At 35.8% G+C, this 27,407-nt stretch overlaps 1 protein-coding gene and 1 long non-coding RNA gene across 2 annotated transcripts; one reads left to right on the forward strand and one right to left on the reverse strand.

Annotated features, from left to right (window-relative positions):
• Positions 1-3: 3 nt before the first annotated feature.
• On the forward strand, positions 4-8,851 carry LOC132304334 (uncharacterized). Its single transcript, XR_009481578.1, has 3 exons — positions 4-169; positions 6,186-6,314; positions 8,432-8,851. It is a non-coding gene; the product is annotated as an uncharacterized LOC132304334 (long non-coding RNA).
• Positions 8,852-9,045: 194 nt separating this feature from the next.
• Positions 9,046-11,380, reverse strand: LOC132305491 (ankyrin repeat-containing protein ITN1-like). The gene is made up of 2 exons (XM_059803126.1): positions 11,213-11,380; positions 9,046-9,660 (listed from the first exon to the last, which is right to left on the reverse strand). Exons 1-2 carry the CDS (start codon positions 11,378-11,380, stop codon positions 9,046-9,048), a joined length of 783 nt encoding a protein of 260 aa, XP_059659109.1.
• Positions 11,381-27,407: the final 16,027 nt, after the last annotated feature.

Raw genomic sequence — 27,407 nt, forward strand, 5'->3', positions numbered from 1 at the left:
AGCCTCTTTTATTTCTTTGTTGTCTCTTTTTGTTCCATTTATCGTGGACTGAAATTAGGTCTCTTCCCTTCACCAGAAAGAAATAAAGAAAGAAAGTCCAATCCATTGGGGTACGAAGATGTCTCTCTCTGATCCCATGAGCATGGTTGTTACAGACCCATGCTACTTGGTGAGTTAAACATCTTATGATTGATTTGAGTAACATGCAGATACACTTGCTGGAGAGACGAAAAATGTTTGTTTTTTTAAACTAAAATTGGTGCATAATGTGGGAAGTATCTGTTATTGTCATTTGTTGTGTCTACTTTTCGATATTTCTATTTATTATATGAAACATTAACCCCATTTATTTCCATGGCTAAAGGAAAACAAAAAATAAAAAATAGCAGATTCAAATTTCTGTGTAGCAAGTCATTAAATACATTAAGTATTAAAAGGTTATTATTGTATGTGTCAATTTAACATTCTTTGTGCTTAGGACTTGCATGTGAAACCTTATTTGAGTATGACTATAACCTTATGAGAAAGAGGTTGTTCAAAGATTATTTAGAAATTATGGTTGCTAATAAATTTTTAGAGTTTGCGCAATTTGTGGTTGGATACTGGACCAAAATGTTACCAATTTGCCAAGAAACTGTAGAGATGGTTAACAAAAAACAGGAGAGGAAGGTAGAAGATGGAGAGATATGCATGCAAACTATAGGAAATAGAAAAGTACAAGAGAAATACCATAATCATTTCTCGAGAAAGAAAAAGAAGGGAGAATGAAGGAGAGGAGAAGAGATTATTGGTCATACCTTTTGGCATTATGTTTGTTTCAAATTAACAGAAAACAATACTTCAGATTCATTTCAACCTCCAAGCCTTTTGGAATTCTCTTCAATAAATCAGGGCTGGTAGATGGTCAATTTGAGTGATTGAAGCTTTGGTTTCGAGAGGAACGACAAAATACTACATAGAGGCTTAGAGCTGTGTCAAATTTAATTATTGTTTTCATTTTTGTGTGTCCTAAATTTATATAGACCCTTTTGAGTAAAAGGAGTATGTTCAAATAAAAAGACGCCAATTTTATGAATTTCTCAAAAATATCACAAACGGGGGGTGTTGCAATGTGTAAAATAACTTAAATTTGGCTGTGTCGCACCTCATGGTTTGGCCTTTTGGTTTTCAAAACAAATTTTCATGACCTATTATGGTAAGAAGAGGCTCTTATGATATTAAAAACACCCCCCCCCCCCCCCCCCCCCCTCCTCTGTCAAATAATCTTCCAAAGCAGGTTCAATTAAATTGTGATCATGACTAATCAAAGATCAAATGAGTTGAATTTAAGCATGGAAATGTATGATGAATATCGATGTTGGAAGGTGTTAAGCACCCCAAGACACCTGCACCTAGTATGGCTACTTTACATTTTATGTTGCTTGTGATTCTAATGTCGCCTAAAGGTTAGACCAGATCTATATGTGAGAGGGATCTAAGACCTTAATAGGCATATGGATAGGATGGAAGAGTGTGGGAAATGAAAAACTGTGTGTGTGGCGTGACCAAACCCAGAACCAACCTGAGTTGCCTACGTATCTCAGTCATGTATGTCATGGTGAGAATCAGGTCGAACATAGTTTGCATACGATGGTTTGGAAAGAGAGAGATGATGTGGGGTGCTGTGACCGAACCAAAAGGTTGCCTATGTATCCCTGTTATACCGAATCGTGTGGGAATTAGGTCGAACATAGTACGAGCATAAAGGATGAGGTGGGACATACGAGTCCTAAGAGATGACATACGAGTCAAAAAGATTTCCTATAGGCCTTACGAGTCTAAAGGGTGAGATCGAAGCAGAAAAGAGGTCTTAAAAGGCATTCGAACCTAATGAGAAATGAGTGGAAAAGAGGTCCTAAAGGGTATACGAGCCTAAAGGATGGGATATGAGTAGAAAATGGGTCCTAAAGGGTATACAAGTCCAAAGGATGAGACGAAAAGAGGTTCTAAAGGGCATACGAACCTAAAGGATGAGATATGAGTCGAAAAGAGGTCCTAATGGGCATAAGAGCCTAAAGGATGTGATGTGAGACATCTGAGTACGAAGAGATGACTGATGAGTTATAAGAGATGACATACGGTTGTATCTTCTTGGGTGTGAGTCGGAGATCATGATCTCCCGTCAATTAACTCAGTAATTGAGAGGGAAGAAATGGGGTGTCTACAATGCCAAAAATACTTTTGTTAAAAAGACATTTAGATTTCAGGTAACATTTGTTGACTTTAAGAGATAATCAAAACAAGAATAAAGTTGAAGAAGATGAAGAAGAAGATGAAGAAAGAGTAGGAGAGAAAGGGAGAGAGATGGGGAAAGAGAGAAAGGATGAAAGAAGAATTCTTTCATTCTTTTTATACTAACAAGTTTCAGAAATTACACATAAGCACCCAATATTATATAAGTAATAACAAATAAGCCCCTGACAACAAAATCAGCCCCCGATTTCCATTTTCATCTCAACAAATTGAATACTTTTATCCACCAAGGTGAACTTCAAGAGGAATCCATAGGCCAACCTTTGCACTGGCATTGCCCCAACCATCAACTACCCACACAAGGAGAATGATGGTCCTCCAAGAGCTATCCACCGGCCAACCTTTCACTTTGTTGTGGCCCCAACCATTGACTAACCAAACAAGGGTCTACCACGTGGGTTTAGGACTTTTCACCCAAGGGTAACTCTTACCCTACTTACTTATTTTGGAAATATTATTTAATGCAATAACAATCTATATACCCCACAATCATTTCTTAAACCATTAAAATTTGGCTTGGCTTTCCAAAATTCAAGTTATAAATGAAGAGTTTTTCCTAAATGTTTACTGTTTAAAGTTTTAACAGTTGGATATTGATGTAAACCATGAATTTCACAACAGAAAATAATGGAAGGTTGTAACATTTATATATAGTCCAGAATCAAATTTTCTGAAAATAATCATGCTTTTAAACTCATATATTTAGAAGAAATGCAAGTGAAGATACGCCAGAATAATCAGAAACAAAACAAAACATATTTAGTGATCATCAAGTCAATATTTCACAAGAAAATATACACTCAGAGTAAAAGTTCAGTTTTTCCCACATCAAAAGTGTGTTTTTTCTAACCCAATTCTTCAAGAAATCGTGTCTATGGTGTGGGGGGTTCTTCCACCTTGGACATTCTCCACTCATATATTCCCTTTTCTCTCTCTATAGGTCTCTCTCTCTCTCTCTCTCTCTCTCTCTCACACACACACACACACACACACACATACACATTATATGATTATGTATTTATTGCACAGTGGTGTAGTCACCCAGCTTCCTAGTTCAGTTCCCTCCAGGGCCGGTTCAATACAATTTGAGGTGTAAGGCAAGATCTTTAAATAATGCCTTTAAGAATGACATGACTATATGTACCGTTGTTTTTGTGTACTTTTTGCTCCTCTTCTTAGCCATCAAATTAGGAACACAAAAAAATCATATATAAAAAGGAGATTGCCGACATCTCGTTCTGATATACATAGAATGATTATGTTAAATTATGATTTTAATGCGGTGGCCTAAATATGAAAGAACAATTCGATACTACATACTCCACATTAGGAACTTAATAGCATGTAAAGAAAAAATTTCAATAAGAATAAACTAATTGATTGAAATTAATAACAAGAATTGAAAAGGAAATTAAAAACTCAATTAATATTTTTCTTAGATTTAATATTAACAGTGATAAATATGACTAAATCACTTGAAATATTTTCAATAAAAGGTAGTATGAAGAAAATGGGTTTTTAGAGAGATGGCTTTACTTTTGGATACCCTGTGATCCACGTGATCAGATCTCTCTCTCTCTGTGGTTAGTTTGTAATTTCTACCATTCAGTCTCCATCTAGTGATCTCAACACCATTGCCGTTAATGAAATCATGTGCCATTGAGTTGTGAAGTTTGAAGATCAATTTTTTGGAATCTTAAGTCGTAAAGGAGAAAATGATGTAGACAAGTTCGGGCTGAGCCAATCCCAAGCTTTTCAAGATGCTGCCGAGTTGAGCCCGAGCTCGCCCTAGCCAACCTCGAGGGATCTCGAGCCAAGCCTCATGAACAACGTAGAGGTTGGCTTGGTTTGGTTCATTTGCAACCCCAAATGTGGTAGTTCTCATCCTGAATTCTCCTTGTCTTTCCTTATCTATTAGACACAATTTCTCCTTTAATATTTTATTCTTTAAATTCATTTCTATGTATTGCATCCCATAGTAATTATGGTCGGACTCCTTGCCTCTTACCTTTGATAGAAACTCAAATTTTTTTCCCCCCTGCTTCCACAAATCTATCTTATATATACACATACCACTTAAGTCTCATTTATCTTGTTGTCACGGATAGGCAAACTCCTAATTTCTCCCTCACACAGTGTAGTACCCCGAATTTTTAGATTAAGCTTTAATTATGATTTGTGGCTTAATTTGAGAGTTTTATCATTGTTAAGAGACTTTGGGTATAAAGTATGATTTATAGAAGTTATGTATTTTATTTGGAGACTCTTGTGTGATTAGTGAGATAAGGTTGGAAGTTTGGTGATTATGCGCATTAGGATTTAGTGGAATCCAACTGTTTCAATTCTCAGCCCTTACCTTGCCACATGTCTTCATCTTACTCTCATCACTCATGCACGAGGATGCGTTTTCCCTTTGCAAGCCCTATTTATCTTTGTATCTCACATCGTATCATACACATGTAGGGACTTAGAGAGAGGAGAACTGAGGGAATGAGAAAAGAGAGATTCGGCCATGGAAGAAACAAAGGAAAGAGAAGATCAAGTAAAGTGAAGAAATTAGGGTTTCTCTCACCATCATCTCATCATCATCATCATCATCTTCATGTTCATCATGATGGTAGGGTTCTTCTCTAACTTGGGTTGCTCTGTGTGATTTGGATTCTATTCTATGTCTTGTTGCCATGAACGTGACCTGTGTGTTAAATTGCATGTGCCTTACCAAATTCTTGAGAATACTCCTTGCTTTTAACCATCATTTTTTGAGCTCCTTGTTTCTAATATGATGAAAGTTGTTTGGTTCATCTATTTGTACAATTGATCCTTTAGGAACACTTAGAGTTCTTCGTACTGGGACTTTGTCTCACCCACCATTTTGCAGGTACTAAGGATCAATTAAAGGAGCTTATGCTGATTTGTCTATGAATATATTGTTTGATGTATGTTAGGCATTTGATGATTTGCTTGTGAATTGTTATTGTTGAAATGTTTCAAGTATTAAATGTATTTAAGTCCTTATGATTATGTATTATCAGTTGATTGTTGTATTGGAGTTGGTATTAAAGAGTATGGGATTTTCGGTAGCATTTATAGCAAACTGTCACAGTGCCCACCAGTCACACTATATGGGACCAGTTGGACTACCACATAACCTATACAGACCAATTTCATTTACCCAGTTGTCCCGATGGGACATACTTGGACCGGTCAGATTTTTATTTTTTGTAAGAAAACTGTAGAGATTTGTTTTATGACCTGTATATATTTGACGATTCTTTGTATTTACTTGGTGATTATAGTGGACAGTCTCCGAACAATAATTTGTCACTGCCTATGGTTTCGGGTCGTTACACATTGAGTAATAATCAGATGTCATTTCAATTACATCAATATATTGTTTTGGTCCATTTCAGAATCCAAACACTCAACTTCATGGTAATCAATACCTCAAAATGCTCTTAACTTGCTTGCAGTTTTCTCCTTGATAGAAATTATACAACGGAGACCAATATGAGGTTAACATTCTTGCAAATTTAGAATTTATACCCATTCACTCAAGATTGGAAGTGTGGATCTCAAAATTTTTTGGGGTATTATACTATTTTCACACTTATTATGTTGCCCTAATTCTATAGGAGTGTAGCAGGGGCGGTGGTTAATTATTCTGTAATTTCGTGTTGGTCTTCATCATAGTGAAATCTCAGTGACTCCGTGTACATAACTAAATTGGTGGAGCTTATATATTTTGTTTAGACAATTGGTTGCACTGAAACATCAAATATATTTCCTAACATATGTGCAATTAATGTAATGATTTATCTCGAACAATCCGGTAATATACTCATCGTTTTAAGATTTTATGATTAAGTTTTGATTTTATATGTAATTCAATGCAGTGTCAATTCGAGCAGGTGGGGGTAAAAAGTGTACTTGTGATTTCAGGATGGCAGTCCTTAAGTTAATTGTACTACGCTCTATATCCGTCTGAGGCCATGAGCATAGTTACTGGTTCCTCATGCCACATGGTGAGTTTTTATTTTGTTTTTCTTTTTGGTCATTATTTTGTGGGTTCAATGTCTTATGACTTTGCTAACTTTTTTTTATTTATATTTTTATCATTATTATTTCCGGTTAGGTTAATACTCACACACACCCACAAATGCCCACTAGGTGTGGAACTCTACTCTCACCTTCAATTGTTTTTTTATCTTTCTAAAGGGTAGCAAAACAGCCAAATTTTTACTCATCCTAATTTGATAATGTAATCTTGCAAACCTCCTTATTTATGGTTGTGTCCTTTTTGATATTTCTATTCGTTTAGAAATAAATAATATATATATATATATATTTTATAAAGGTCAAACTTTATATACAATCTTTGATCAGTAGAAAAATTGCAGAATCAATACTATATATATGATGATTCTATGCACCTGCACAGTTATTTGTCTTTCAACTTCTAGAATTTATAAGGTTCAAGTATGTTATAGTATTAATTTAATTCCCTTATAAGGCTAATATAAGAACTAATCTCTCGGAAGAGTTTCAGGATGTTAGAACATAAGAATATTAAGTAATTTGTAAAGAAGTGAGTTTCAAATTCAGGTGGTGTTATTTATTTAGTCCTAACCTGGTTTCACACACCACTATATTGTGTTCCATTCTCCGGTACCATCTAGTTTATTTGAGTCACATAAAATGCATGGAACAAATTAGGATGAATAAGAATATGTTTAATCATATTGTGCTCCATGTTTCAAAATTTAGGTGGGTTAAAGGAAGCAAAAAATATTTTGATAATGAACAACTAGCAACATTCTAACCAGGGAAAAAAAAGTAGTAATATTCTTGCATTTCAAAGAAACGGCAAGGGCCAACAATGCCCCCAAAATATATATTCTCTCATTTTTTGCCCATTGTGTCAATAATAGGATTATTACATTTCGATTTGAGAAGCCACAAAATTTGTCAGTAAACACTTCATTTTGTTGACTCTTTATGTATCTTGTTGCCCAAAAACTCTTAAAAAGTAGAGGACATATATAAACCCATAAGTACAGGAACAGGACTATATAAGAAGTAAATAGATAATAGAGTATGTGTATGAGTCTTAAAAAATGAGAGTTTGAACTTGAGAAGGTGGTGGATTATATTTGTAGGTTTATGAAAGTCTCAACTCTTTCATCTAATTTAAATGAAAATAATAGTGTAATGAAAACTCATAATAAAACAACAAAAATTATAATTTAACATGTTTTTATTAAAATATTGTCAAAATGTATGACATTGGCTAATCTTTTGTTATAACTAGAAAAATATATCATCATTTTTTTAAAAATAAATAAATAAATAAATAAAGTGAAAATTTTCTCTTTTACCTCTCAAGCTCTCTCAAAATTTTCAATCTTCTCAATAGATTCGTGGTGGATGATCTAGTAACTTTTTGGCAAGGTCGTCGACCTCTAACAGTTCATTTATTTTTGGCAAAATTTGTTAAGTTCTAGCATATTTTGGTCAAACATGCTTTAAAGAGACTAGAATTTGAGATTAAAAATTTAACAAAAACTTTATAAATATTTTTACCTAATAACTTAGAGTTTTGTACTTTAGTAATTAAACATTTACGGGTTCCCAAAGTTTGAAGAGATTAACATTTAGAAATCACAGTTTTGTGTTTGGAGAGAACAAGATTAGAGTTTTGTTTCTGATGGTTTTATTTTTCTTTTGGATGAATGGTACTGTTATTTCATTCAAGGAAAAAAATACTCATATAAAAAAAGAGAGTACTGTTATTTTGTTTACTGTAGAAAATATTGCAACTCATCCCTAGGACTTTAAAGATTTAAGAAATTTTTTGGTTCAAGCTATTTCAAGATTTTGTTTTGGTTTAGAATTCTGGTGTCAACTTAGGGTTATTGTTGACAAATATAAAATATTGGTACATTTTATTAAGTTTAGAACATTTCTAAAAGATACTAACTGCAACTAAGTTAAATAAAAAAAAATTCCAAAGACTCATTAGTTACAACACAATACTAGTGAGTGGCTCAAAAAATATCCTACATGCTATAAATTTCTCTTGACGAGATACTAATAAATAAATACATATTATTAATTAATTAAAATTTTTTTTTTTTCGCAGATTGTGACCATCAATGTGGGTTTACAAATGAGGGAAATGGTTCGGAAGCAAGATGGTCAAAAGAAGACCAATGTAGTAAGGTCTTCACCTACAACGGCTTGAGTTGATGAAGTGAAACATCAAGATATAGGCAAACCTTCAAAAGGAAGACCATTTGTCATAGATTTCTGTTTGATCGGACACCAACAGCTACACGAATAAAGAGTCGTCGCCACACATTTGGACCCAACGGTTCTAGCACGTCTGCAATTGATAATCACCCATTACATGGCATTCAAACTTGATGAACAATTAATATATACTTTCTTAGATTAGGGCATAAAGTTTTGTTCAGCATCAAACATCTATTGCCTGTTCTTTTCTTGTCTAAATCTTTATTTTGTTGAGATAAGCATATGATTATTTCATGAATGCATACAAGTCTATATATGACCGTAAGAGGGAGGCACAATGCAACCTTCAAATTATTTATCATAGCAGCATCAATAACAGAAATGTGCCAAACCATTCTTACAAACAGGAAATTATGAACACTCACGGTAAAAAAAAAATAAAAAAATGTCAAATTGGTAGACGATACAAGTTTTTAATTTTTCCCTCTCTCTTTATTTGGTTTAGAGGAGGATACGATCATTCTGCGAATAGAAAAGGCCTGTGCCATATGTAGATTTGATCATATCCAAAAGAAGAGGAAATTGTGATGACACAAACAAGGCCGCAGGTATACAGGAAAGCACAGTTATAGGAGCAAAAATCCATGGTTTCTTATCCCCAAACACTAGATAGAGTGTGGCACCGAAAGCTATCATCATAGATATTATGGATATGAATAGGGTTACCAAACCAGTAATTAATCTCCTGGGTAGGACTTTCAGAAAGTCCTCTTCTCCATAGCGTGAAGTGAGGATAGACAAGAAGACCAGTAGAGAAGAAGTGGACGAGAAAAGAGCAAGTGCATCGGACAGACCAAAGATTAAAAAAACTTTGTCGTTGGAGAAAATTGGATGACCATTATCGCCACTGTTTCCGCCCGGTACAGTGATGGCAGCTGCAAATACTATAGTGACGATGAGAGCTGCTACAATTGTGCAAGAGTTGGCTGTGTCTTTCATCCATTCCTCTCCTTCTTTGATCAACTTTTCATGTGTCTTACTAAATTCCTTTCTGGGTACCTCTCTTTCAAGATCTCGGTTGTCTTTGTGGTAATCCAATGAAAATTTTTCTACTTCCTGCATTAAAATGAATGATTTTGGCATTAAATAACCGTTTGATCAAACCATAAGTTCAGAATTGAAAATATATATGAGATGGTGTAAAGAAATTTAGTATTTTATATATTTTCTCAAAAAGTAACATAAAAATTAAATATATATGGATTAATAATTTTTTATTTTTTTGTAATAATCAAAATACCTGAAATAATTTACATATTTTGCAAAAAAAAATCGAATAAACATAGAGATAGAGGTTGTTTGCTAATTAGTTTCTTAAGTTGAGGATTGTTTTTTTTTGGTTTTAAGATATTGGGTGACCGGGCATACCGTATATTGGTATGTCTCATCTAATCAAAATTATTCAATGAAATTGCTCCTACTCTTATGTTAAAAAAAATAAAAAATAAAAAATAAAAATAAAAATCTCAATTATGAATGTGAGTATCTCAACTAAAGTACGCAAGTATAGGTGTGCGGAACATGCTAAGTCATTAGTACGCCCAATCAATTTACATGCACCATTCAAATTGGTTGAGGGTAGTTTTTATTAGTGGTTTGGTGTGTGTTTCTAATCGTATCCGATTGAGTTTTTTTTTTTTTGGGGGTGGTGTTAAGACCCGCTGTATAAAATAAGATCTAAATAAATTTTTTTGGTGGTGTTGAGACTCACTGTATAAATAAGACCTAAATAAATTCTTAGGTTAATTTCACCTAGACCCCATGAGGTTGGCGCATATTTCACCTAGATGGAGATTTGGTTTTTAACGATCACTTAGACCCCAATTAGTGGCTTAAAATTTCACTTACACCCCAAATGTCAATTTTTGGTGTTAAATGACTATTTTACCCTTTGACCTCGTGTTGACTATTTTTTGTGACTAAACTGCCCCCAACACACATTTCCTCTTCTTCCTCCTCTCAGACAATCATCCCAATTAACCCACACCATCTTCTGTTGGGGAAGTGAGGCTAGAGTGTAGATTGGCAAAGTGAGACCTCTCTGATATTTGTGAAGAGAGAAAGAGAGAATGATTCACATATAGAGAGAAAGAATGATTCACATATATATAGAGAGAGGAGCCCAATAAATAGAACAGGGGAGTCGAATATAGGTCGGCGGTTGAGAAGGTTGGGAGATCGGTTTGGCCGTGGATGACTAGCGGCGGCTTAGATGACAGCGACGGCGTGCTCGGGCGATGGCTGTGGATGAACTGCAGCTGTGCACGTTTGAGTCTGACCGGCGAGGATGAGGGAGCTTGGCGATGGACAGGATGACTAAATCGGGAGCCGACAAATAGGATGGACTCTCGGCGGTCAGCTATGAGATCGAAGCGGCTAAGATGAGGGAGCTCGGCGATGGACGGGATGATTGAATCTCAAGCTCGCCGCCGCCATCATCCGAAGCCACAATCTCGCTATCATCCAGATGGTCCCTGAGCTTGGGTTTTCTGCAACGCGAGAATTTCTCAACGGAGATAATCGAGAGCATATCACCGGAAGACCTCTAGCCGATGGTCAAGATCTGCATCGACAGTCACCAATCGCCGTCGATCGCGGTAAAGAGGACCTCCAACACGCCGTGACTTCTCTCCTCAGGAAGATGTCGATCAGCACCTGTAGCGCAATTCCAGCGACGGGGTGCTGAGCTTGTCTTTGCCATGGTTTGAGTCCGATTCTGGTTCGGATTCGTCTCCAGCGGGGTTTGTTGAGTCTTGCAGGTCTCGATGGCAGCCATCGTTGCCTAGTTTGGGTTTGATTTGCAGGCGGTGGATTGTTGAATTTTTATTTATTTATTTATTTATTTATTTTTCTTGTGGATTGTTAATTACATGCTCCGATTTTGTGAATTGGGGTGTTGATTGTGGGATTGTGATTGGGTGTAAGATTTGGTTTGTTTGATTGATTACAAAGGTGGTGGTTTGTGGGTGTTTTATGCATTTTTTGAGGTGGTGTGTTAGTGGCTAAATGGGGTGGGTGGGAGGACCGCAGACGCAGACGAGAAAGATGAAAGAGGGGCATTTATGTCATTTAAAATTAAAGATATTTTGTACTATTAAAATTTTGAGGGTAAAAATGTCCATTCGCATGTGTTTGAGGCCAAAAATCAAATTGGGGTCTAAGTGGTCGCTAAAAACCAAATCTCCATCTAGGTGAAATATGCGCCAACCTCAAGAGGTCTAGGTGAAATTTACCCTAAATTCTTTGGTGGTGTTGAGACCCACTGTATAAATAAAACCTAAATAAATTCAACATTTATTGCTTACTTAAAGAAATGGATAGGATCTAAGTAGATTTATATAAACCAATGTCCAAATTGTGAGATATTAATTTATATTTTGGCAATTATTGTAGACAAACCGGTCCAAGTTGAGTTGTAATATAAGATATTTGTTTTATAAGTCATCAAAATCGACAGGGACTACAGAATTGGGAAGTGGTTTAAACTTACCATATTTGAAGAGTTTGTGAAGAAAAGGGTAAGAACACCATTATAGGAAGAAAGTTGAACAAGGTTGGACATTCTACACATTCCATATTGGTCTGCAATTTCCGTAAAATGAAACAAGACTGAAAGAATTCGAATATCCAGTTCTGCCAACCTTGAACAAGTTCAAGATGAGTCACTGCCAAACTTGAACTGGTTCAGCTTCCTTGAACCGGTTCAAGAACTCCTGTTTGCAATACAACTACAGTTACCTTATTCTGATTGTTTCCCAGTTGGTCTAGAATTGTACCAAATCTTATGCACAAGATTTACTTTATTTCCAGAGGGATTAGGTCATTCTATACTCTATATAAACCATGTCATATACATTGGTTTATTCACGGCTTTTACATTATTATTCAGATATTATTCAAAGCCTTAGGAAGATTGTTTTTGCAGAAAATCAGAGTTAATTTTTCTGATATCTTTCTAGAACACACACATATTCGTCTAGTGAGTTTAGAGTTGCGGTGTTCAAATCCTGATCGTGATCATACGGTTGTATTAACATCGATCAGGCAAATCAGATCTTCTACATCATTCAGACGAATTGAAGAACAGAAGTAAATGCAGTCACACTTTGAAAGGGTTGGAGCATTCGCGAAGTGCTGTCTGATCTACCTGCTACTCTTCTACAAATATCAAGTGTAAGTCTGAGATCGAGTTGCTATTGGACGGGGAGTCGCAAAGCCAGAGGATCGTCAGCGGTTGGTGTAGTGTAGAACGCAGAACGATAGGGTATGAGCCAGAGTCAAAGTTCGATATACTTTGTTCCAAACATAATATATTGGTTTACTTTGGACTGCATAAGTCCACGAGGTTTTTTCCATTACAATTGACGTATTTTATCTACTGAGGTTTCCTCACTAAAATCCTGGTGTCATCTCTAACTTTATACTTTACTTTATTTTGCTGCATGCAATTAATTATTTAACTGTTAAAATAAGTAAAGTTAGTAACGACACAGATCTGTTTTAAACTTTCCTATAAACATTCTGATGTGTACGACTCACACAAATGTGAGGATTCATATTTTTTATAGGTAGCAATTTTAATTCCACATAAAATTCAAGATTGATATGGTCAATATCGCCACTATCAAAATCAGAATATATACCCAATCCATCCATTAGCGAAAACTGAAAAGCAAGAGCGCTTCTAACTTTAACAAAATCAACTTAGGAAAGAATACTAAATATCAAGAAATTAATTGAAATTACCTTATACCATTGCAATTCGCGTTGCATTTGTAAAGCTGCACCAGCTGCATTGGCTCTAAGATTGACTCTTTGCTCATCTTTCAAGCATGCAACCAAATCTAGACTACTCTTATCCAAGAAGTCTGGAATTGCTAAAACCAAGTGTCTCACCTCTCTGCGCAATTGATAAATGAGATTGAAAATGTTTTCATGCCGATTCAAAATTGCAATATGGAATACGTGTTCTCCTTTCAAATTTCTAGCATAAATCACATCAGGAAATGCTGCAAAAATCTCTTCAATAACTTCAGGAATCCCAACTTTGGCTGCAATCATTACAGACGTCTGAAATATTTCCTTTGCTTTAGAGTACTCCAATTTCACAACTTTCTTGCAAAGAAGTTCCACGAGCTGATGAGCTTGATGGTGTACTCGTTTTTTCTCTTGAATTTTCTTCATCTGTGGCACTGTGATTCAAATGAACTTAAGATTGATGGAGTGATTAGAAATACCTACACGACTACACAGGCCTTCTTCTTTTTTATTTTTTCGCACACAGGCCTTTAAATACCAATAGTAATAGTGTTTAACCGTAGTTTTATGGCTAAATTAGAAAACTGATCACTTGAAGCAGACATGAGTAGTATTTTAAATACAGTATTAGATGCAACAAACTGATGGAATCTTGGAAGTGCTTTCACATTTCTTACCTAACATTTCAGTGAGTTGCCAGAATATATGACGCAACTTCTGCTTCACTGCATGTACAACAAAAGCAAAAACCTATCATGATCGATCAAAGAGGTAGTAGTACTGCCACGAGGACACACTAGTTTCTACCCGTGGTAAAATTACTCAAATCCACATATCCAAGCCATAACCTTTAAAAAAGGACATAGATAATTAATGCATATATGAATAATATTATATATAATGTATTTGCGTAAATGATATCAAAATCCTACCATAAGCCCGAAATGAAACCGCGCTATTGACTGGATTCTCAATGTCTCCTCCGCTACTTTGATATGCAGAGTCTTCTAACTTCGGGGGAACATCTAAATGGGGGAACCTTAAGTTAGTAGTAATATATATTATTCTTGTGCAAATGCCAAAAACCCATATATATATATATATATAGATAGCCAATAGAGGAGTATATCATACATTTTAGGTGCTTGAAACCATATACATGTGAGGTCAAGTATATATTTATACGAATTAGTATATAAATATATGTATAGACGGTCTATTTGTGATCATCACTTTTTTTCTTCCCCCACATATTTGTGATATTCATCACATACATAATCATTTCGTGTATAAATAATTAATAATCAAAACAGAAAAGAAAAATTAACAAGAAGACAAATTAAGTACTAAGTGGTATACATAAAGAAATGAAGAGATCGATGACTAACAAGAGTAGATTAAACTTTGCCAGAAGTTGAAGTGTGCTCCACTTGGAAATGCAGATCTTTTGAGAGCAATCCTGTTCAGTGCTGGAGAGCTTTGTATGCATGCCAACTCAGGGTATCTTTTAATCATCAATATAGCAATATCTGTAACATATATATAGTCAATATATATTTGTTGATGATTAAAACTGGTTAGTGATGGAAGGTAAAAAATAGTTGTAATTTTTACTTACCGAACTGATTACTAGCTATTAGACCATTAATAAGAGTAGCACCACGTTGGTCCTCCAGTAGTTTGGGCTCCATATCTTTGTTGGTGAGACCCAATAAGTAGAGAACCATACTCCTTCGGCCGAATATAGAAGCGTGGTGGATAGGCAATAATTTAGAATTGTCCGCCATGTTGGGCAAGTCTGGGTTCTTTTCCACCAACAACTTGGCTGCCTCCATGTTGCCACATATTGCAGCATAGTGAAGAGCTGTGCAGCCATCTTCATCAGGTAGTGCCACATCATCTTTTGACATGTCCTTCAACAATTTCTTCACGAATTGGTTTCCCTTCTCAGACCTTATCGCTACCACCACTGCTGTTTCCAATGAGCCTGTGATCACGGTCCTTACCGCATCCGGTTCATTTTTCAGAAACTCTTCGGCACTCTTCCAGTCATCTGTGATTGCAGCTCTGTACAGCGGTAGGTATTTGCATAGATTATCATTCTTCACTACTGGAGCTTCTGTGTTTGGCACTGGAGTACAGTCGACACAAATTTATTGTATTAGGGTATTCATTTGTTCTAGTTTTTTTTAACTGAAAATAGTTTTCAAACAGGTTTTTTTTTATTATTATTATTAAAAAAAAAAAACCCCCTTGTTGACATAGGAGAAAGCAATAGATTGTTCACAAGGAACGAACGAGTTACTTTGAATCCACAAAGTAGGGTGTCATGAATCCACAAAACAAGAAATAAATTGATAAAGAATTTTGAAATATTATTGATAAAAGGTTAAATTATGCTCTTGCAATACATTAATATTTATAATAGTGAAAACCCAATACTAGAAGCAAACTAAAATATAATTCTACAAGCAAACTAATCCTAAAAATTAGCATAAAAATAAATTCTCTCTAAAAACTATAACACAATAAAATGCGATTTCAAAGCCCTAAATGAAGGTTTTCAACCCAACACCAGTATGCCCACAAACTAAAGCTAGCGAGTTTTTCTTGATGGGTCACTTCTACCTCAAAAATACGATTGGTTTGTCTAAAACGAACTTGTTGAGCTATTGGATTTTTCTCAATGGGTCGTTTCCACCCAAAAAATACTATTAATTTGTCGAAAATGAACTTATTGGACTGCTTATTGAACTGTGCATAATTCTGTCCTACATCACTTGTTCAGCTCAATTTTCGAAAAACTATCATTTAATTCATTACATAAATAGATATTCTCATAAATATGATCGCTAACAGTATATATTCTTATTATATATTCACAAAATATATAATATAATCCACGTACACAGAGTCACTTACCCATATTAGTTTCTAATTGGGAAGTAGTTAAGACTGTGTCTAATGTAGTCCACATATCTCTGACAGTTTGCAGGCTCACCAAACTTGGAAGCAAATCTTCATCGACCGTCCCTAAAATCCAGCTTCTCAGAAGCGCATCTGTTCTTTCCCAAGCCTCGTGATATGGGTTGTCAATCTCCATTGTTCCGTTGGGGGAACCTTCATCAGCCACTGTGACTCTTTTGGGTGGTGCCGGAACCTCACCATTGACGAAGCCAATTAATCCTTGACTCTTGATCAGACCAACCATTAACGGCGTCCACGTAACGACATTCTGTTTAGAGAGTTTGAAAGAGATTATATCCCTCACTTTGATCCCTAATGGGAATGGGTACATTTCAAAAGGGGAAGGGATGGACGAAGCCATAATTTTGAAACTGGAAAGAATTAAGCTAGGGTTGAAGGTTTTGGATATTCTAATTTCTTGCTGTCTAATGGACTGTTACATATGTATATATACAACCCCACCCCTAAACGTACAGCTCTCTCTCTCTCTCTATATACCTGTTGTTATGAAAATATATATAACTATTGTTATTAACTACTTCAATTTTTCTCACACATTCACACGTCTTTGTATATAAATATACTTGTACAGCTATGCATTGGATGATATATATTTTCAAGCTGACGCATGCATTGGATATAGTATATGCGTCACACAAAAAATTTCCAGGATTGATTACTTCCCAAGAATATCGCGGAAAATTATTAGTTGGTTCAGGAATATTTGATACATGGCGGACTAACATAACTAATAAAAATTAATGTTAGAAAGATTGAATTGATTATAAGTCCATGAGGCCGGTCATTTTTTTAAATTGGAGAGGTTGAATTGAACTGATCCATCAAATGTTAATAGTTCAAACTTATTTCATGAAAAAAAATTCGGAAAACCAACATGCAAAAGGTATATATATTTCAATTGTAAGGATAATTTAACAATAATATATATATCACCAAGACTTCCATTTAGTCGTCTGCATATGCATATAATCTACAGTGTTGTATAATTTTGTGAAAATTTATTTATATAATGAACCAAATAATCAAAATTATAATGCACTATTTGTGGAGAATTTGATGCAACATGCATGTGGAATCAATTAGCTTTGTTTCACGAGCAACCGCAAGAAGAGATCGATGGGGCTCTCCGTTCAATACAGACACTAAAGTTTATTTTAAATTTTCTGTACAAATGGACATACTAGGGTAGGTATCTTCTCGCCCAATATATCCTCCAAAATAACTGTTTTAAAGTCGAGTTCTACCTTTTCTTTTTTCCTTTAATGAATACAAAATGGCGAAGAATGCTAAACAATAGATCATAGATTTGAATCCCGGAATTCGCTCCGGACTTGCAATAAAGTAACAACATGCATAATTTTTTTAAATGGTTAATGAGGTTTGACTCCGGTGAAATAGTACTCTTCCGCATTAATTTACCGTATTAATTTACGCATTCACCATGGGAAACAAAATTTAATTTGGATAGATAACTTCATCAGAGTCCATAGATATGTGAAATTCCACTTGGCTAAATTTGAAAATCGTATTTGGCTCCTTTTTTAAAAAAAAAAACAAAAAAAAAAAGAAAAAAATTATTTAGTTGACTTCAAAATTTTAGTTAAAAAATTAGGTATGTTTGATTTATAATTCTAAAAATAGTTATCAGAAATTCAAAAAAATAAAAAATAATTTTCAGCTGAAAATAAATATTTTTATAACTGAGTTTTCAAAAAACTAAAAATAGATCCGTGGCAGAGTGGTACAAGACTTCTACTACCCAAAGAAAAGTCAGAGCTTCGAATCTCAGTAGAAGCAGTGTGTGTGAGTCCCAACAAAAAAAAAAAAATTTCATTTTTTGTATGATGTTTTTTTTTTCGGATAACAAAATTGAGAAAGAAAATTATTTTTATAATTACAAACAAACAAGTCAACAAAACTATCATCTTCTCTCTCTCTCCATTATTGTGTCCGTCATTGATGAAGCTTAAATTAAAAAATAATTATTAAGATATATATATATGATTCTCGATCATCGATCTTGCCCTTTTGTACAATAAAAATGGTCTCACTAAACCACCACAATCACCATGGCCACACCAGTCATACACATATATAACACAATCACGCACACATATATCAAACGGCTTACCTTTACATAATATGCCACATGAGCAAGTGGGTCCCTTGTTCTCTTGGACCCACTATCCACAAATCGAACAACTGGCATCAATCGTAACTGTGTGATCGCGAGACGAGTCTTAATTGATCAGCACCCAAGCCAATGGACCATGCTATACTTGCATAACCCGTAGACTGAATTTTAGAGAGAGGAATACATGAGACAATTTTATCTTTTAAGTTTGTTAATATTTTGAATTAAAATTTTAAAGATAAAATTATCTTTTTGTATGTTTTTAATTAGAGATGGCAATTTGACCCATACTCGCGGTTATCTGTCCCACCCCACACCGTTTTTGGCAATTTTGAAGAACCGTTTTGCTTATTTGGGCGGGGATAGTTTGATATAACAAAAAATTCGCGTGGGTTTGGTGCGGAGGTGGGGAGAGGTCAACCTGCACCGTCCCGCTCCGTTTAGATAGGCAAATTACTTAAGTACCCTTATTTGATTAATATATATATTTTCCACTATATATTACATACCCTATATTACAATATTAAAATAACAAATGAATTTGATTAAAATGAAATTTGCAATGGCAGAGAATTGAAGATGACGGAACAAAAAAAAAAATAGAGCAAATCTATTTCAACAATAAATAAATTATGGTATTAAACGGGGCGGGGCGGGTACCCGCGGGGGTAAAAATGTTAAAAGGTTATAGGGATGGGGTGAAAAGTTCTCCCGTTTTTGCGGTTTTGGGCGGGGACGGGGGTGGGGTTTTTAAACGGTTGTTGGGGCGGGGGAGGGTACACCCGCCCCCGTTGCCATCCCTATTTTTAACAATGTCAGTAACGAAAAAGTAAAATTAGATCTAAGTGATAATAATTTTCTAAAAGTATTTCAATATGATATTTAGTCAAACTTGAAGGGGTGTCGGTAAAATTACTCCTTGATTTTTTATACAATTAAACCAAACATGGCCCAAGTTTTTTCTTTATATATATATATTTTTCATTTAAGCTTAAAATATATATCTTTCTAGAAAGTGCTGGGAAAAATTAAATTGAAAAAAATAATTCTAAAAAGATTGGTAGCCTTCCGAATAAAAGCTAAGTAGTATGAATATGGACACTGACATGGATACAATAATAAAATAATAATAATATATATTTTTATTAATTTTTAAATTTTACACAATTTTTAAACTATATTTATAAACAAACCCATTTAAATTAGGTTCCCCAAACAGCCCATAAAATCATAGCCCAAATTCTCTTAATGTACAAACAAAAATTATATATATTTGTGTGTTATCTTTCTTACCAAATACTTCCACACAAAAAAAAAAGATAAGATTGAACTTCCGAAAAAAATCCATTTCTAAACATATTTAGAGATAAGAAAGAGTTAAAAAAGAAAGAGTCATTTTTTACGTGATATAACCTTAAAACAAAAAAACAAAAACAAAACAAAACAAAAGGGTGCTTCCTCTTTCCCTCACACACCAGAAATTAAAAACTCTTGCTCTTCCCCATTACCAAAATCCTAATCTAAATACATAACAAAGGATAGATGAGCGAACCATTACTGAAATCCTAAATCATAATACATAAAAAGTATAGATTAATGAAGATTTGAACACTAGTAATTAAATGTGTATATATATGTTGAGTCCATGATTTCTTATCTAGTGTATTTGTTTTGTTAAATTAGTAGTTAAGAAAGTTTTGACTTACTCTTAACATGATTTGATGTATTCAAAGAGTATAATTTAACAAATTTTTACTTTGTGAATTTAGAAATATGGAACACGGAAGTAATTTATGATTTGTGATTATTTTCTTTTACTCTCTCTCTCTAATTTTAGAGGGTTTTTAGTTTCCGTTTTCTTTTTCTTTCTTTTTTTTCTTTTTCAATTGTACAATGTAAGAAAACATTCAAAACACTCTGTTTTTAACTCTGACATAAGGAACACCTCTACCATTAGACATGACCAATAGAAAAGCACCATCACTTGCCCAGTCTGTTGCGGTCTTAAGGAGCAAGCCCAAGACAGGTGCAGGCTAGGCCCATCAATCAAACCCTATACAGAGTCCGGTAAGAGTGAATACGATGAGGATTAACCTCAATATGTGCTATCCGGAGGCTCCGCCGGTGGACGTATAAAACAACCCGGCAAACTCCATTTCGAGAAGATTCTTTGAACAGAAGGGGAGTCCTTTACACAAAATGAAAAGAGCCGGTTCCTGATCAGATCATTGATGCAGTTTAGCTTTAGCACCACCATCTGTGACGAATTCCTAGCGTTGAAGGCTCAGTTATTGCGGTCTATCCAAATTTGATTGACGACCGTGGAGATGGCAAGCTTGTTGGTTGAGTTCGGAATAGATTTGGCCTTCTAATGGTAGGACGACCGTGCAACGAATTGGTCCTAAGAATCAGGCAGTATGTGAAACCGCACCGTGCTTGAATGAAAATCCAAATAGGACTTGAGAATGGGCATGAGAAGAATAGGTGAGAAAGGGTTTCTTCCGCTGCCAAACAGAGGTAGTAGGCATTAGGGATATGCCTATGTACTACACTAGGGTGATCCAAAGTGGGCAGTCGCCTCTGAACTGCGAGCCATAGTGTGAATTTACATCTTGGTATGGAGAGAGGGTTCCAAACTAGCTTGGTCCACTGTACCTGGATAGAGGGGAAGGCAAGCCAGAAAATGATGTGCCTCATGGTAAAAGATCCCGCCGGTGAGGGTAGCCAATTAATGATAAGCAAATTAAATATTGTTATTGTCTGTTTGGCATTGTTGTTAGAATAAATTTTTTAAAAAAAATAATAATATTTTTTTTACATTGGTCCAAAAATTGGGGTTAATGTTAAGTATTTAGTAACACATTATATAAAATACTTTTCACGATTAAAGTATTTTTTAATCTGTTTAGTAATAATTTTTTTTAAAAGACCTCTAACGACCCAAATTCGAGAGAACCGAATCACTATTCGGGGTCTTAACATGACCTGAAAACACCAAGGATAAAATAGTCATTATGCATCTTACTATCTGTTAAGAGTCATAATGAAGTTATACTAGTCACTTTTTTTTTTTTTTTTCAAGCAAAAGGGAAAATAAAAAAGAACAACAAACAGCAGGCATCTAAAGCAAACAAAAATACCACTTCTATTACACAAAAGTTCACTAATAGAGTACTCCAGAGTTGTATCCTTCAGCATCCCTCGCAATTGTTTAGGATAAAAGCCAGGGATGTCCACAGGCTATGGAACAACCCTGTTAGAAGAGGATTTGCAGTTGCGAGAGGAGGTGATCTGCCTCAAGTCTAAACTATTTCCTAAGCTTGATTGTTGCAAGTCTGGCTCTAACATAGTTTTTGACCTGATCGAGCTATAATGTTGTGAGCAGTGGTTGATTGGTTCCTAAAAGCTCTTGCATTTCATTTCCATCCAAATGAAGTACACTGCTGCAGCTCAGAACAGCCTGTGGACTAAAAATTCTGGTGTACTCTAATGTGAGGAGCACCGTTAAAGCAAATCTGACGAGTAGCTTGGCATAATGTAAAACCCTGCCACTTCTTGGATAAACCTCCATATGTGTGAAGTGTAATCACATTTAAAGAAGAGATGGTCAACGGATTCCCATTCTGAATTACATAAGTAGTTGTTGTTTGTGTAGTGCTTGTGTAGGACTGGTTTGGCATCAAGTATGTATAATCTACCCTTCACAGCTAGTCATAGAATAAGACTGTTTAGGTATGTGATGTTTGAACCACACCACTCTGTGACAAAGACAATTGGGGATTGGGGGTGTGTGCCATTGTGCATACTTTGGTAGGGCTAGGTAACCATTCAATGCAATCTGGATCATATGAAGGTTGTGGTAGCTCTTGAAGTTGTGAAATTAAATTTTACACCTGCAACCGGAAGGTCCTCGTGTACTGAATAGAAGGTATATGGATTACATGTTGCTCACAGATGATGGTGAGGTTGAATATAATGATGAAACATGTCAAATTGAAGATGCTAGCAAGTGAAATCTTGAGATAAAGTCCTTTATCTAACAACAAGAAATAGAAACTAACGAGTTATCAATGAAGAAAAAAATTCTTCATAACAAATGGGCGTACATAAAGGTTGATGGTCAAAGACTTTCAGCAAAAAGAAAGGATCTATTAACGACGCATACATATCATTGAGAAACTAAGTACCACTTGTTCAATCTTAGCATTGTTCTTTTGCTGTTGTGAAACTAAATACCATTTGTTCAATCTCGATTGATCTTTCCCCATGGTAAAACTAAATACATTTGTTCAATCTTAGTATTGTTCTTTTGCCGTTGTAAAACTAAATACCATTTGTTCAATCTCGATTGATCTTTCCCCATTGTAAAACTAAATACCATTTGTTCAATAAGGAATTAGAGTTGCACCTTGAACAATTAGATGTTAGAACTGCTTTCCTCTATATGGTGACCTAAAGGAGGAGATAAATATAAATGTAACAATCGGAGAATTTCTCAATCAAAGGAAAAGAAAAACTAATTTCTCAATCAAAGGGAAAGAAAAACTAGGGTTCAAGTTAAAGAAAAGCTAGTATAAACTAGGGTATTTTTTTTTTTTTTTTGGTAAATCAATTCATTAAAGGAAAACGAAACTGTACAGAGAGAGGCAAAGGCCACAGGCCACAAAACAAGTTAAGCCACCAGGCCCAGCCAAAGCACAAATACAAAAATTGCAGCAGCAATAACAGACATCATCGTCCATAAACAAACAGATGCACCAACTGTAATGTCTGTGTTATATATATATACATATATAATTGTGTGTGTGTGGAGTGAATTTAAAGGCAAAAGAAAAAGAGAAAATAAAATAAAAATTGGTGGGGCCCACAATTGTTTAAAGTGGTCATAAGACCACGTTTTTTCTTTTTTCTTGTTCTCTGCTATTTCTTCTCTCTCACAGCCTCTCTGCTTCTTTGTATTTCTTTTTTTTCTTTTTCTTTTGCAAGCTTCCACTCTTGATTAATTCCTCAATTCTTGGTATTTTGAAGTGCCGTTTGCGGTAAATTAAAGCTCACGGCGAGGCCTACAAATTGATAAGAGCATTTTTTAGTTTGGTGCCTCCTAGAATTTTCGAATTTAGGGCTTCGGATTTGGGGATTTTCATAATTTTGGAGGTAGGGGTTCTAATTCACATGTTCTTGAGCCTTTTTGTGAATTACTCTACTTAATTGATGATTAGCATGCTTAAATTGTAAAAAATTTTGTTTTTTTGCTTTATTATATATATATATATATATATATATATATATATATATATATATATTGTGTCAAAGTTGTGACTATGTGTTGCTTGATATATATGATAATGAAGCATGTAAATTGTTGATTAATCCAAGCTTATTGTGACTTTAGTGCTAGATTGGTGATTAGAAAGCATGAAAAAATTTTATAGAAATTTTTTTTATATTGTAAAGCATGTCTAAGTATTAAATTTTTATGCCTATTATGATTAATTTGCTAGAATTGCTATATGGAAGTGTGTTGATTTGTGAAATATGAAAATCTTATGTTGATTTGTGATTTGTAAAAAAATCCTTCATTTGACATGGCATTGGGAAGCATGAAACATTCATGCATATCATTGGGAAGGAATGGGAAAAATTGATTTGAAAGAAAGGAAATGGATTTTGGGAAAGAATTTTAAAAATGATTTTTGTGAAAAACCCAGCCACCTAGGAGTTGCCTAGGGACCGCAGCGTTAGTGAGGCCTAGAGGGGATTAGGAAGACCGCCCTAGTGTAATTGAGTTACCTGAGCCCCAAATGACGCCATGGAGTTGCCATGGGTCAGGGACAGTGGCCAATCCTCCTCTCGTGCCGCCATAGAGTTGCCATGGGACGGGTTCACTAACGGTTTGAAAATGATGATGGAAATGGTTTTGGAAAATGAGGAGTGACATTGCATGGCATGGCATATCATTGCATGTCATATTCATTTGTGGTATCGGATTAATGATGTGGTATTGCAGTTATATTTTTACTCCCGGGGTCTCAAGAGGTGTGCCTTAGGCACTACCTACTGAGCAATTTTGCTCACCCCTATTATTTAACATTTTTTTCAGGACTCGGAAAAGAAGTGGCGGATGACAATCCCCCACAAGCTTGAAGAAGATTAGGAATTGTATTTTGTTATCTTTTGTATCTTAGCCTATTTTTTTGTATTGTCTCAAATTATGTAAATGAGTATTTATTTTTGCAAATCATAGCCCTGTAACATACTTGATTTATTTTTGTTGTAAACTGAGACCATGTAAATGCGTAAGTTGAAGGGGATGACGATGATGGGCTAATTTGGGATGGTTGTTGATGCTGTGGTATTGGAGAATGCATTATATTTCTTTTGTATGGTGTGCTAGAGCAGGTTGGATAGGTCTTGAAAAGCCGTTGTTTTTTTCATTTGAACAGGTTGTTGTAGGACCATTTTTAGCGGAGGTCATGCCGAATTTTTTTAAAATTTTTTTTTATTATTATTTTCGGTATTCAGTTTAGAGTCGTTACAAATTTGGTATCAGAGTTTTGATTCGAAAACCATTAGGACGACGAGTAGAGGCCTACATAGGGGTTGCATGCGAAGTCATTCACATAGTTTATGTGATTAATTGGTAAAGTGTTTTGCTATGTGCAAAAGCATGCTTAACTATTTACTTGTTTACATGCTTACGTGCTTATATACTTATATTAATGTGTTCATTGCCTAGTCTTGCATGCTAATTGTTAGTATAGCATCCTTTTATGTTGAGTTGTTCACGGTTAGACCTTAGTGTTATCATTATTGAATCGTTTTATTTGTTTTTTAGTACGATGTCACGGCGTGAGAAAACCAAGGAAGTTGGCCCTGGACCGACTAGGGGTGATGTTGGCGAGAGCTCCAGCTCCAATCCGGAGGAGCTAAATGATAAAGACACACTTCTTAGGGACTTGATTCCCCTAAGAGTTGTCCCCACAAGGAGGGATAATGTTGAAGCACCCGTAAAAGTGGGTGAAGGTTCTGTGGCACTGGAGTTGAATCGTTTGTTGCAAAATGTCGTGAGGGCAACGATTGCTGCTCAGTCGCAGTCGGCACCACAACCTACAGTTCAAGTTAAAGAGACGCCAGCTCAGAAGCGTCTCAAGATCATTAAAGGGTTTTCTCAGCTGATTCCAGTTATGTTTAAGGGCGGTGCAGATCCAATGGTAGCAGACAACTACATGGATCAAGTTGAGACACAGTTGACCTCAATGGATGTGATAGAGGATCACCTAAAGATCATCCTAGCAACTTACAAGTTTGCTAAGGATACCAAACCTTGGTGGAAGACGGTTACGAATCGGCATAAGGTGAAAGAGATGAGTTGGGATAAGTTCAAGGAACTATTTTACGAGAAGTATTTTCCGCTTTCTAAAAAATGGGAGTTAAAAGACCAGTTTCTTGGCCTTATTCAAGGCAATATGTCAGTGGAGGAGTATGAGAACAATTTCACTTCACTTTCTCGCTTTGCTCCGAAAATGGTAAGAGATGAAGTTGACAAAACTCAGAAATTTATTTCCGGTCTTAATGATAGAATGAGGCCGTTGATAACGGCACAATTTATCAAAGTTTATTCTTAGGCAGTAGAGAGGGCCTTGATGCTTGAGGCTGATATTAAAGATAAGGATGCAAGAAGGAAGCAGTGGAAGCAAAAGAGGAATGCAGGGTCATTTTCAGAGGGACCTTCAGGGAAGAGGAACAGGGGTGGTTCATCTCAGTTTCAGGGGCAGCAGGCAGCAAGATCCGCTCCTACCACTGCTATGCCAACAGGGTCTGCCAAAAGTGGTGTCATTTGTTATCGTTGTAATCAGCCGGGTCACTACAAGTCAGAGTGTCCACAGACATCGGTTAATTCTGGGGCTTGTTTTGGTTGTGGCCAGTAAGGCCATAAGGTTAAGAATTGTCCTAATCAGGGAGTAGGCACCGGTAATGGCAGAGGGTCACAGCAGAGACCATCACAGTCGGCTACAGTTCAATCAGGTTTCAGACCACCACCATAGCCTGCCATGTCTTCTCAGGGTTCACGGCCAGTTAGGAAGGATACTCCTACTATGTCAGTGTAGCAGTTAGGTGTTCAGGTTGGCAGTCCTCAGGCACAGGCACCACAGGGACGTGTCTTTGCACTTGCACAGGCCGATGCATCTTCTGGTCCATCAGTTCTCCGAGGTATATTTCCAGTATTTGGTTCTTGGGCCCGTGTTTTGTTTGACTCTGGTGCATCTCATTCCTTCATGTCGTCATTATTTGCATTTGCATCGGGGTTAGAGGTCAATTTCATGGATCGAGCGTTGTGTGTTGATACGCCAATTGGGGTTTCAGTGTCTTTGAGTCGAGTTGTGCTGGATTGTTATATTGTGATAGCCGAACGGACTTTTGTGTTTGATCTTATCCTCCTGGAGATGACTTGCTTTGATGTCATTCTCGGGATGGATTGATTAGCTTCCTTTCGTGCCATGATCGACTGTTTTAGAGGTAGAGTCACAGTTTGTACTCCCGAGGGAGACTGTTTCCTTTTCGTGGGAGATCGAAGTGATTCCCACATTTCATCGTTTTATGGAGTTCGTGGACGGAGTCATGGTGATTACTTCTTGGCTAGCCTTATAGCTGAAGAAGATGATATTGTGAAAAAGAATTATCCAGCAGTTGTTCGTGATTTTCTGGATGTGTTTCCGGAGGATTTGACAGAGTTGCCTCCACACCGAGAAGTGAAGTTCCCTATTGATTTGATGCCAGGTACCGCGCCGATTTCTATGGCACCGTATCGTATGACACCAGTTGAATTGGAAGAATTAAAAAGGTAGCTTGATGATTTGAAGATGAAAGGTTTTATCCGACCGAGTATGTCACCGTGGGGCGCACCGGTCTTGTTTGCTAAGAA

The sequence above is a fragment of the Cornus florida genome, unplaced genomic scaffold (assembly GCF_030987335.1).
Source record: "Cornus florida cultivar Cherokee Brave unplaced genomic scaffold, ASM3098733v1 CherokeeBrave_3.0.0_Hap2_Chr04, whole genome shotgun sequence".
Taxonomy (NCBI): domain Eukaryota; kingdom Viridiplantae; phylum Streptophyta; class Magnoliopsida; order Cornales; family Cornaceae; genus Cornus; species Cornus florida.